Source organism: Polyodon spathula, chromosome 19 (assembly GCF_017654505.1).
Source record: "Polyodon spathula isolate WHYD16114869_AA chromosome 19, ASM1765450v1, whole genome shotgun sequence".
NCBI classification, from domain to species: Eukaryota; Metazoa; Chordata; class Actinopteri; order Acipenseriformes; family Polyodontidae; genus Polyodon; species Polyodon spathula.
Window position 1 is genome coordinate 5,443,850 of NC_054552.1, and position 12,379 is coordinate 5,456,228.

At 35.4% G+C, this 12,379-nt stretch overlaps 1 protein-coding gene across 1 annotated transcript; it reads left to right on the forward strand.

Moving 5' to 3' along the window:
- Positions 1-4: 4 nt before the first annotated feature.
- LOC121294694 (endoplasmic reticulum-Golgi intermediate compartment protein 2-like) lies at positions 5-12,138 on the forward strand. Its single transcript, XM_041218693.1, has 13 exons — positions 5-391; positions 1,196-1,304; positions 1,409-1,455; positions 1,927-1,997; positions 2,619-2,659; positions 2,880-2,978; positions 3,337-3,432; positions 3,792-3,847; positions 3,975-4,073; positions 4,298-4,392; positions 9,046-9,208; positions 10,876-10,971; positions 11,592-12,138. The coding sequence occupies exons 1-13, from the start codon at positions 280-282 to the stop codon at positions 11,642-11,644; spliced, it is 1,137 nt and encodes a 378-aa protein (XP_041074627.1). The 5' UTR covers positions 5-279; the 3' UTR covers positions 11,645-12,138.
- The last annotated feature ends 241 nt before the right edge of the window (positions 12,139-12,379 follow it).

The window sequence follows — 12,379 nt, forward strand, 5'->3', positions numbered from 1 at the left end:
TCTACAGCTTTTGCTCAAGTCATAAAGCTAAAAATATCTTTCTTTTACATACTTACAAATCCTGTTTTATCACATTCTCTGCACAATGAGCCGTGATCAGACCTACTCCCCTATTCCTCTTTGCTGTCTGTTCCGGGAGATCCTCACAGACAGATTTGGTCTTACTCTACTCATATAAACAAATACACACATACATACATAAGATATTGTTGTACACTGAATTATACAGGAGCAACACAACAATAGGTTATATATTAAAATTACTTTTGTTTTGGAAAAATGAGAAGACGGCTCAGTAGCAGAAAGTCATCCCAACATCTTTTTAAGGAGTTGGATGTTTTCCCAAAACTTCCTGAGAGTTGCACTGAAGTGTCTGCTGCTGGTGGAACAGGTCAGAACTGCACATTATATTGAAACTGTACCATGTTTATATGTAATGCTAGACACTGTATTATTAACAGTACTTGTTAATGAAATAGAAATACAGTACAAATGTTGTTGTGTTACATTTATACTTGAGTTTGCTAACTGTTAGGATGTGCACCTTTCAAATAATAATAATAAAAATGTTCTAAAATGTAATTGTGCTTCCACACACACACATCATGTACAGTTGTTCAAGATCTAGCCCTGGTTATCATGGCTTACAAGCGTTCCATACAGAATGTCGTAAAAAGTCAAGCACTCACCAGGTATCTGCTGTTAAGCTTATATATTTATTATTATAACATCATAATGAAAAACAATGATGCGGATTCATGCAGATGCGTTGCAGCCACTGGCCTTCGTCAGTGCAGTGACACAATTTCTAACTAAACTCCCATTAAACCAACTTGCAAATTAGACATTGTCACGTATATGAGCTGCACAGTCCCTCACCTTCTGTACTTAATAATAGTAATCTAACTCAATGGTGACCATATAAGTAAAAGTGGCTCATTCGTAAATTGGTTTAAAGGTGATTTAGTCTGTTTTTCAACTGATTGGACACAATTAACCAGGATTAACCATCTTGTGAAGGGTATGCTTTTTCACTTGAAGTGACAGTAAATAATTGTTTACCATTAGTCCAAATTTAAAAATGTGTTCAGTAAAGACCCTGACTATAAGTACTGACTCAAATCCAGTGTGTAACTAATTACAACTCAATGCACAATGACAATAACAGACCATTCTTACGTATTACATTATACAGTTTCTCTGCTTACCTTCACACTCATTGGTGTTTTAAGCCTTTGGGAATTCTGGTACTTCCAAGAAAGCTGGATTAAATATGACTATGAAGTAGACAGTGACATCACAAGGTAGGAAAATATAAAAACAAGAATTGTTTTTTTTTTTTTAATTAATATTGTCAGAAATTAATTGGAAAATTACTTTAAAACACATGCCTTTTTCTTTATTGCAGCAAACTGCAAATTAATATTGATATAACTGTTGCAGCAAAATGTGATTGTAAGTACGTTTGTTTGATTTTTTGTTCCTTTTTGAAAATCATTTATTTTAACAAAAAAGTGGAGAAAAATTCTTCTTGTTCCAGCTGTCCTTTTTGTTCTCCTTGTTGAAGCAGCAACACAAAACAAAGAAGAATCTTCATTACTCTCTAAATGAACCACATGTAGAAAATACAAACTATTACACAGGAGTGCTATCCAAATATTCAGTAATTTCCATGCAACAAGAAACAGTCAGGTTGCAATTATTGGATATAGTTACAGAAGTGGCACCTTTTTAATAGTGCTTGTACAGTATTTCCAGTTGCAAATTGGGGCCAAGTTAGCCTAGTCTTTTGTTAGAATTGTTGATAACAAAAATTCGAATTCTTTTAATTTCCACTTGATTGTTTTTGCCCATGTAAAATGTTTTGGGTGAGATAGATACTGTCAGTAGCTCGCTGCAATAATGTACATATTCTGTGTTTGATAGTAATTGGTGCAGATGCTCTCGATGTGGCTAAATCGATGGTAACAAGTTCCGAACACCTCCAGTATAAACCTGTGAGTTTCATATTGAACATTACTCTATATTGTTCCTTTTTGATGCAATATTTGTAAAAGTTCTCTCAAAGGTTAGAGCGTGTTTTGAAACAATTTAACCTTATAATCAAAACATTTTCAAAACAATCCTAAACATTGTCTTTAAATGAAGTGCAGTTTAAAGTATTTGTACAATACTAGTAGTACTTATGGTTACGGTTTCTCTGACATCAGTTAACACCAATCACAGATTCTGTTACTTACTGTCGGAAAGCATTAGGTAACCCAAGACTTGTGACATTAGTGTAGTAAAAACTAGCTCTACAGAGTCTGCTATAAAATTGTATATGTTTCTGAACTTTTACCAGGCTTTAGAATTGTATCTTCATGTAATGTCTACTTATGCAGCCCAGCAACCAAACCATGTACTTGAAATAAGCTGCTGTAATAGTCCATGCTCACTTCAATTATTACAGTGCCTGTAATATACAATAGAAGGGAATAAGCACAAGCTGCCCCAGTTAGCTTCCATTTAGTAATGCATCATTTCATATAAGTGCCAGTAATAAAAGCAAAAGATTATATTCAGGATTTACTTTTGTTTGACTGTACACATATCATTTACTTTATTTTCTCAAACAGGATTATTATGAATTAACACCAGAACAGCAAGCTTGGCAAAGGTATTATTATAATTATTATAATTATTATTATTATTATTATTATTATTGGTATGACTGTAAACATTAGATTATTTGACATCATGGAAAAAACTTTCTTCTCTTTGTCTGTCTTTATTCAATATGTCTAAGAAATACAATACACCTCTACTGGGCTTTATTAAGCTAGCTTGGAAACACAGCCTTCATCATCATCATCATCTTCATTATGTTCCGTAACCAGGAAAACGCAGAGCCGTCAGAATAGAAATCAAGAACATACTATACTGAACAGCTTGCTCCAGTCCTCCTTTAATGACAGTCTGCAAAGAATGCCACAAAGGTAATACTGACGGCAAAAATAAAATCGACTCAAATCAATACACACTATATTCCATCTTTCAGATAGTTAAAACAGAAATAGATGAGTAGTGCAATTTACATTTTGTGTGTCATATTCTCATATTAATGTTCCCTTGTGACTTATTTCTAGTGTCCTCAGTTTACTTACAATAAACATGTAGTTCTTCATAAATCCCTGCTGAGAATTCCAGCCACAACCTGTGTGAACTGGTTTGGATATGGAAAAAACAATTTACAGATTTTCTATGTGATACCTGGCTTGAATATTAAAAAAGATGAACATGGTTGGGGTTGTTAACATTAAAACAAAAGACAATAAACCTTTTTCTTTACTCTAGAGAAATTAAGCCTGCAGATCCCCCTAATGCATGCAGAATTCATGGGTCAATCCAAGTAAACAAAGTCGCTGGAAACTTCCATATTTCTCTTGGAAAGTATGTATCAGTTATGACTATACTGACATTCAAGCTTGATTGGAATGCTAAATGAATAATGCTTATGAGTGATGTTACATTAACATTATCAATCATATTTTATAGGATCATCTCCTGTTGTATTTAAGAACCAAAACATTTTTAGCACAATAAATGGGGGGGATCAATATCAGAAAAAAAAGGATTTAAAAGGATTTCAATTGATCTTTAGGGCAGAAAAGCTTTTTTTTAAGCAGCACCCACTCAGGTTTTACAGGTTTAATCCCATTTATAATCATAACCAAAACTTATTACCAGAAACATGAAAACCTCTTTTGTGTTTGTTCTTTAAACATCTTTGCATGTATTTTCATTTCCAGGCCTCTATCAGTTTCTGAAGTTCACATGCACTTGTCAAGCAAGTTTAGTGCAGAAGGTACTACTTCTCTTTCTTTTCTACACATTAGCAGCAGTTTTGTTATACTTCGACACAAATGCCTGCCTGATACACTGTAAATTGCTTTCAAGAAACGTTGCAAACCTTTTGCTGTGGTCCCTTTCAGGAGCTAATTTCTCACACCGAATCAATCATTTTTCATTTGGAGACCCTGCATCTGGACTTGTCAATCCACTAGATGGCAGTGAGAAAACCACACACACAGGTGAAAACCCTCTGTATATAAATGTAGGCCTGTTTTATATCTCGGAGTGACACTATACAGTTTGTAGGCCGTTACATCTAAATATTATATCCTTACATATGACAATACATTTGAATTATTACCATTTGGGGTAGTTTTCTGCAGTTGATGCTTTTATACTTTAAATGGTGTCAGTTTAAATAAACTATTAAGTACTTTTTGTTTTTTGTTTTTTTGTTTTACAGATACAATGTTTCAGTACTTTTTAGTGGTTGTGCCAACCAAAGTAAAGACATACAAGTTTGCTATAAACACCCACCAGTATTCTGTTACAGAAAAGGTAAGTTGTTAATGTATGATGTCATTCTTTTGATGTCAAGTATAGCATTGCCATTTGGTGCAGTATAATGGCATTAGATTAATCATTATTACTATTTTATAAACAAACATGTAATAACATTTATAGCCGCCTATATAGCCGGATTGTCATATTAATTAATTATATTCAGTGTCTAAGTGATATAAAATATGTATATTGCAATCTGGCAATATAAGCCAAACACATATTGATTGCAGTTTATATACAGTAAAAGCATAAATGTCTTGAACGTCATAATGCCAGAAACCTAGCCAGACTACAGTGAAAGAATGGAAGACTATTGCATGGTAATAGTATGTGTGGGAAGTGTCAAGAGTATGTGAATCAACTTCATAGGCATACCACTAGCTTTGACATAGTATTTCAATAACATGGCTTTCTGTTTGGCTAGATTATTATCTTAGTGCAGCCTCTTTGAAAATCTATCTGACAATATCCAAGAGTCTCTGGAAGTTGCTTAGGTCATTCCTTATTTCCTTCCACAAAACTCCAGTCAGGGACCAATTTCTAGTACATGGTTTTAGTTCAGTTTTCCAAAAAGGTATTCCTCTATGTATTGTTTATAAAAATAATTGCCTATTTCTCCGTATTTTGCAACAGATTCAGAATCTTTTTCAAACAAGGCAACAACGTCACAGTAGTGTGATTTATATCAAAATATCAAACTAGGGCCATAAATCCGGCTTACTGGTTTGATGACCAAACTGCGGTATAAAACTTTTTTTAAAGCAACAAATTAACCTTGATAGTACAAAGATTAGTGTGTACAGAACGGTTTGACCTTTCCTTCTAAGTTCTTGTACATTTGACACATTGGAGAGGAAATAAAAGGCTTCCCTGGGTTGCTTTATCCATTTGCTTTATGGCTCACCAAACAGCTCTCCTCTTCCAGAAAGAAAGCCTGCAGTGTGCAATGTGTCTACAGTGAATGCAGTTTATTGTAGTGCATGCAAGACAACGGTTTATTTTAGTGCATGCATTATAAAACCACAGCATGCATTTTAAACCAACCAGTGGACTGGTTCACCCATGCTTAGGATTCTTACAATAGTGTTTAATTAAGGGTTTAATTTGTTAAATTTCATAGCAGCAGTCTTTGTACAATTTTGTGTTACATACTTTGCTTTCTCAGTTTAACACAATTATTTTGAATTATTAATGTTATTTATTTTATTATTGGTCAGTGATGAGATTATGGGGATCTATTTTAACAATTTAAACAGAGGCAGATCTTAATAAAATCTAAAATGTATAAACCTGATTTTTTTGTGTGCCCATTGTGACTTTATATATAAAAAAGCACATATTGTACATTGTGTTATCTGACTTCTGACAGCATCAATCTACAATGTACCTTCCACTCTGCCTACTGTAAAATGAAACCTCTATTTTGTGTCATATTATCCAAACTGATTCTCCTGTGTCACGTTGCCTAGAAACCGTGATACAGCAAGCCATGAGAAGCTATAGGAAAACAATTTGAGTTCAGAGATTCAGAGCAGTTTGGGAGAACCCACAATATTGATTCTGTTGATTTTGTTGTCCTGTTATTTCAAATCAACCCTGTACTTACTGATTATCAAGATTGTTAGCAGTCATAAAGATAAGAATGCAAATGAAGGCAGGAGCTAGTTTGCATGTCTTGAGATCATAAACCAATTCTTTATAATCTACCCAAGTTACCAGTTACAATATAAGCATAGATGCCAGTCAGGTTAGTTATTTTGTGGCATGTGAATACCAAAGTTCAGCTGTGCCTTATATGCAATGCACTCTCTCACCAATTGGTGTAGTTGCACATGTACAGCTGTGAAAAAGTTTTGGATCACCCTATAGAATTAACTAATTTGCTTCATAAACTTGAATGAAACCTGCTGAATAATGTTACATTGACACATTGAATTACATGAAATACTGTACTGCTATTATGGCTTCCAGTAGACTTTTGCAGTGCCATTTTGAAGTTTTTTTTATTAGATTATGTGTGTGTGTGTGTGTGTGTATATATATATACTATATATATATATTATATATATATTTTTTTATGTCTCTAAAATCCTACATGATTTTGGCCATAGCTGTACATTAATATTTAGTTGCTATAAAATAGATGGTGTTTTATTTAAAGAGTGCAATCTCTTCCCTTCATTTCCCCCCTTCAATCCACTTATTTGATATTGGAGTGCAGTGGTCTGCTCTTATTTGCTTGGTGGTTACCGGCCATTATAAATACAGACAAGTTACTATAACTGAGATGCATATGTTGGGTTTGGGATTCTCAGTGGCTTAGACAGTACATAGCATGCCTCTTTGAAACCCTGTACTGTGACCTTTAGGACCATGTTTCACTTCAGCATCATTGCTTTACTGTATTCACCATGTGGTGGGGCTAATTGGATACCTGGAAAGCAAAACACAGGAGACCCCTCATGGAATATCCTTTATATTCCGTGAGGGGCCAATTATGATGTTCACAGAGCTCCGACTCAGGGAACAGTCATGACAATTCCAAACATGGTGCATTGGGGGAAATGTCGTACAGGAAAAACAAGCCTTTAAAATATATATATATATATATATATATATATTTATATATATATATATATATATATATATATATATATATATATATACATACACACACACACAGTATCAGACAAGTTTGAGTACACCTGCTTGAAAACAGGTTTTTCATGATTATCTATGCTTTTAACTATATAAACTTGTTTATAAACACTTATTTCATTATAAGATACATGCACTTATATGAGCTGATAATCATAAGTAAATTGCAGTCAAAAATTATTTTTAAATGAAAATGTAAACCTTGTCAATTTCAGTGAAATGGTCACCCAAAGCAAGGGGATTTCAGTCTGAAGGCCAAGTCAGTTAAAAGTCTGAAATGTGTACAACATGGTGTTAGAACACCAGCCTAAGTATAAAAGTGTCTTTGTTAGATGTTCTCTGACTTAACTAGCATGTTACCTAAGTAACCTTTTGTCACCAATTACTGTTAACAGACGAGGGTCCATGATTACTAGAAATATAGGTAGCATAGCACAAGTTTGTCATTCCTGAATGTAAGGGAGCAGAAAATGGCAAAATACGCTCAGTTAAGCAAAGAAAAAAGACATTCTATAATTACTTTAAGAAATGAAGGTCAATCTTTAAGACAAATTGCAAGAACTTTGCAAGTGTCTATAACTGCTGTGGCCAAGACCATCAAACAATTTGATGAAACTGGCACTCAGGAGGACCGAACAAGGTCAGGCAGGCCAAGGGTGCCTTCAGAATCAGCGAAACCGGCAATTAACTGACCTTGAAATACAAGCTCAGCTAAATGCTACTAGAAGTACAGATGTTTCAACATCAACTGTTCAGAGGAGATTGCGTGAAGCTGGCCTAACTGGAAGAATTGCTGCAAAGAAACCATTGTTAAGAGTGCAGAATAAGAGGAAGTGGACTATGAGGAGTGGAAGTTGGTCTTATGAAATCTGAAATATCTGGGTCCAACCACCGAGCATTTGTAAGACGCAGAGAGGGTGAGCACATGAGTTCTGCATGTGTGGTTCCCACTGTCACGCATGGAGGAGGCAGTGTCATGGTCTGTGGTTGCTTTGCTGGTGAGTTGGTGATCTTTACAAAGTCCATGGCAAGCTCAACTTCAGTTGGGCAGTCCTTCATTCGTCAGCAAGATAATGACCTGAAACACACCTCAAAGTTGTGCAAGAACTATCTGACGAAGAAGGAAAGTGAAGGACAACTCAATCTAATGACCTGGCCTGCCCAGTGTCCAGACCTCAATCCCACAGAACTTGTATGGGATGAACTGAACAGAAAAGTCAAAGCAAAGCGACCCACAAGTGCCCTACATCTCTGGGAATTGCTGCAGAAGAACTGGGAAGACATGTCGGGTGATTTCCTGCTGAAACTTGTTAACCAAATGCCTCGTGTTTGTGAGGCTGTTATTAAGGCAAAGAGTGGTTATTTTCAGGAATCCAAGAGTTAGAGACAATTTTCAATTTTCTTGAACATTGCTTTGATACTCCTTATGTTTTGTTTTGAATACTGTAACATGTGTTTTCATTTTCAAGTATTTACAGAAATGTATGTGACGTAAAACCTAGTCAATTATGATAAAAAACCTAGTTTCCAGCAAGTGTACTCAAACTTTTGACTGGTACTGTGTATGTGTGTGTGTGTGTGTGTGTGTGTGTGTGTGTGTGTGTGTGTGTGTGTATGTATATATATAATTGCAAGCTTGAAAAGATAATACAAAGATGTTTAATTGCTGTTCGTGATAGCGATTTCCAAATGGCATGTTTATTTTCAAGAGTTGCAACCCTATCCTAGCCTTCGTCAATCTATTTAGATTGTTGTTGCTTTTTTAAACAACCCTACTTTGTTTTATTGTCTGTATTTACTCTGTTGTAAGGACAGATTTTATACAGGTCCGTTCCTTACTGAAGTCCCAGAGGACATTTGGAAAAAGGAGATGCTTTCTCAAGACGGCAGCAGAAGCAGCATTGGTTAAATCACATCAGTATATTCCTAATGAAACACGTTGGTAGGCATCTTGCAATGTTGTTTTTTTTATTGCTTAATATCTTGCAGGACACAACCGTCAACGTCAGCAAGGAACACCAGGGAATACCTGGGATCTTCATTAGGTATGACATTAGCTCCCTGACAGTAAAGATCACAGAAGAAGGGGTAGCCATAGGTCAGTTTGCTACAAGGATTTGCGGGATTGTTGGAGGAATATTTTCAACTGCAGGTAAGAACTGTGTCTCTGAACCCTTTTTAAAAAGGTTTTATACTTTGTAATCCCCATGTACAAGTAGTCATCAGAATACTGGTATCAGTATAAAATGAATAATCTCCACCTGCAGCATACTCAGTGACAGAGATGCAGCTACAAGGAGGAAGGCTGCTCATTTACCAGGTCAATTTCTAGGGCTATTAATAACCTGGACAACCAGCACGGTCTGCTTTGACTAGACAGAAAACTACTGTTGTAACCAGTTAGTCAAGGTCATGAATCACATAAAATTGAACATGACTGTACGACATTACAACTTTAAACTACACATATTTACAAATTAAAATCCCAGTGAGTTGGCTATTAAGAATAGTTGCCTCGGAGGGCACAGCATGGTTCAGGATTTTATAAAAAGTTTCAATGTGAGCAATTTATTTTTAAGGTCAGAATGACTTTTTTGGTCTGCTAAAGATTACATTGACATTGTGTCTACTGGCCAAATGATCTTATTTCACAAAACGTCCCATTAAGTTCAATAGTCAGCATTAATTGTGGTTTGAACCAAAAGCTATGTACAGTACTATACATGTAATTTATGTACTAGTTCTATGACAGGAAGAACAGGCTACACCTCCATTTTGAAAGAGCCATCACTATGCCAACATGGGGTCTGGTTATTCAGGTTTTTAAGAAATAATACTATATTGGAAAGCTCAGAACCATTTCCATGTAAAAGCCGTATTATCCTATAATATGCTAAGCTTTCAAATGTGACTTTCATAGCTAAATTTGTTCATCTAGGCCTACTTTTTAAGCAGAACTCAGAGATACATACAATTTTTATTAAAATGAAAAATAAAATGACACATTTCCATAGAAAATAATTAAAACTAGGTCAGTCCTCATTTAACTGGGAATTAGATATTGCACCTACAGTATATAAATTGGTTATACTTGTCTATCAGCAGTGTAAAGCAGTTTTTTAGAAGCCCCCCCCCCCCCCCCCCCCCCCCTTTATTTTGCCTGTTCATTCAAAGCTTCAGTTCTCCCTGTAGCATTTGTGTTTGGAAATCACTTACACAGACCAAGGTAAATGCAATCGCCTCACAGTTCAACCTAAATGCTGCCTTTATAAGCAAAGTACTGTTTGCTGCATGTTTCATACAAGCCGAAGACAATGGGAATCTGCAAACCAGAAATCAGAAGTAGGTCAGAAAGCGTAGCAGCCTGGAGACTGGCCCAGCTCGGATAACAATTGAAACACATTCTGTGGTCTAGGTTTGTTCTAAATTGGCAGCAGAGGACGTCACTAAACCACCCACAAATTTAGCTGAACACGTTCGAGAGAAAATGTGGTTTGCCAAACAAGCAACAGAGTGGCAAGAATATTCAACACCACTTGGAACACACAAACATTCAGACAAGCCTTGCTCTCTGTCTGAAATTGTTGCATAAAGGATAATTCACAGGCATTTACAGTATTAGTATCCCAAGTACACATTGGATTCATTTGACCAACTTCACTCTTTTCTCATCAACATATAGTAGCTGATGAAAAGGAACCAAAAATAAGTGAAAACATGGCAGTACTAGAAAGATATTTTAATTAGATTCACTGCCAACAAAAGGGTTTCTGCACTTTGCTGTATGACCTGAATTTCCACTCCATTTCTTCCCCACAGGGCTGCTCCACAAGTTCTGTGGATTCTTAATTGAGGTCATGCTTTGTCAGATTCCTCCAGAAGCACAGACTCAAAACACTCCACCCAATTCCACAGGTTGGTTAGAAAACACACCAGTTCATACTTTAAAGATACATTTTTAATAGCTTCCCCACAATAAGCGGGGAGTAGTGTTTGCTGAAGCATGTGTTGACAGTTGGTAACCACGACAAACAAAACTCCAAGCAGCAACACAGACAATCCTACTGAACACAATTGGCATTAAAGAAGTACAAAATTAAATATAAGGTAAATGAAGGCGATACACTACGATGCTGCATCCTTGTATTGCTCAAATTTGTATATGGCTAGTAAAGTAATTAAAAAGACTGAGCAAATGAGGACTTTAACAAATTCAGTATAGCCACTAACATAATAAAGAATGAGTTAGAGCACAGAAAGAACTGTATGGCAGTAAAGGTGACCCCCTCAAGCTTGTTTAAAATAGAACAACTCAATCTCTTAATACACATTGTAAAGTGCTGACATGTGAATACAAAAGCTGGTGCACACAAAAGGATTAACAATTTATTTTTAGAACCAGCGATAGCTATGCAGGTATGGACATTTAGCTGTCCATAAGAGGAAATGCTGTAAAATCGGTATTATTTCTACACATAAACAAGGTGTACAGATTTAATGTACTGCTGCAACAGTCGCTTCATTTATATTCACAGGTAATAAGGAAGATCAGCAGCAATCGGAAGAAGCTACTGAATCCACAGAATGACGCAGTATATTCTACAAAGGTTGTTCTTTTGTTATGGCTTAGTATTGGTTTTGGATTGACATATTTCAATAAAATTGGGCAATGAGTAATTTGGTGTTGATGTCTATTATTTACCGTTTTGTCTCATTAACTCTTCCTATTAAAAAAAAAAAAAAAAAAAAAAAGATACCTCAAACTATCCTCAGACAGTGAATAAAGAACTAGAGGAGTCAGCAATATAGACATTTTATTATATTTATTGATTATTTTTTTTGGTTTACAAACAAAGGCACCCATAAAGTTTCCATTGGCATGACTTGCAAAGTTTCTTTTTCTTCTCCTGTACTCTAAGGACAGCTATCTTGTACACATACACAAGAAGTGTATTTTTTGGGATTGTAATCGCGTTGAGACAATAAAATATACATTTCAGAGGTGAAGTCTCTTCAAAAACACTCGGTCCTGAAAGAGTTAATTTCCTAAAATGACAAATTACAGCTAAAAGTGTAGTTAGGTGTAACATGACAAATACTACAGAAGAGATACAGTACATTTCATTAGATTTCCTGGGCACTACATTGGACAGAAATTAAGCAGGAGAGCCATGTTACAGGAGCAAGAACAAAAACAGAGTACTTAACAAAAGTGAATAGGATGACAAACACACAAAACAGCACCACAGAAGAAAAAAATATAATTTGTATAGTCTGCAGTTAAATACAATAAAAGTGTAATGCCCTCTACTTTGCATACATC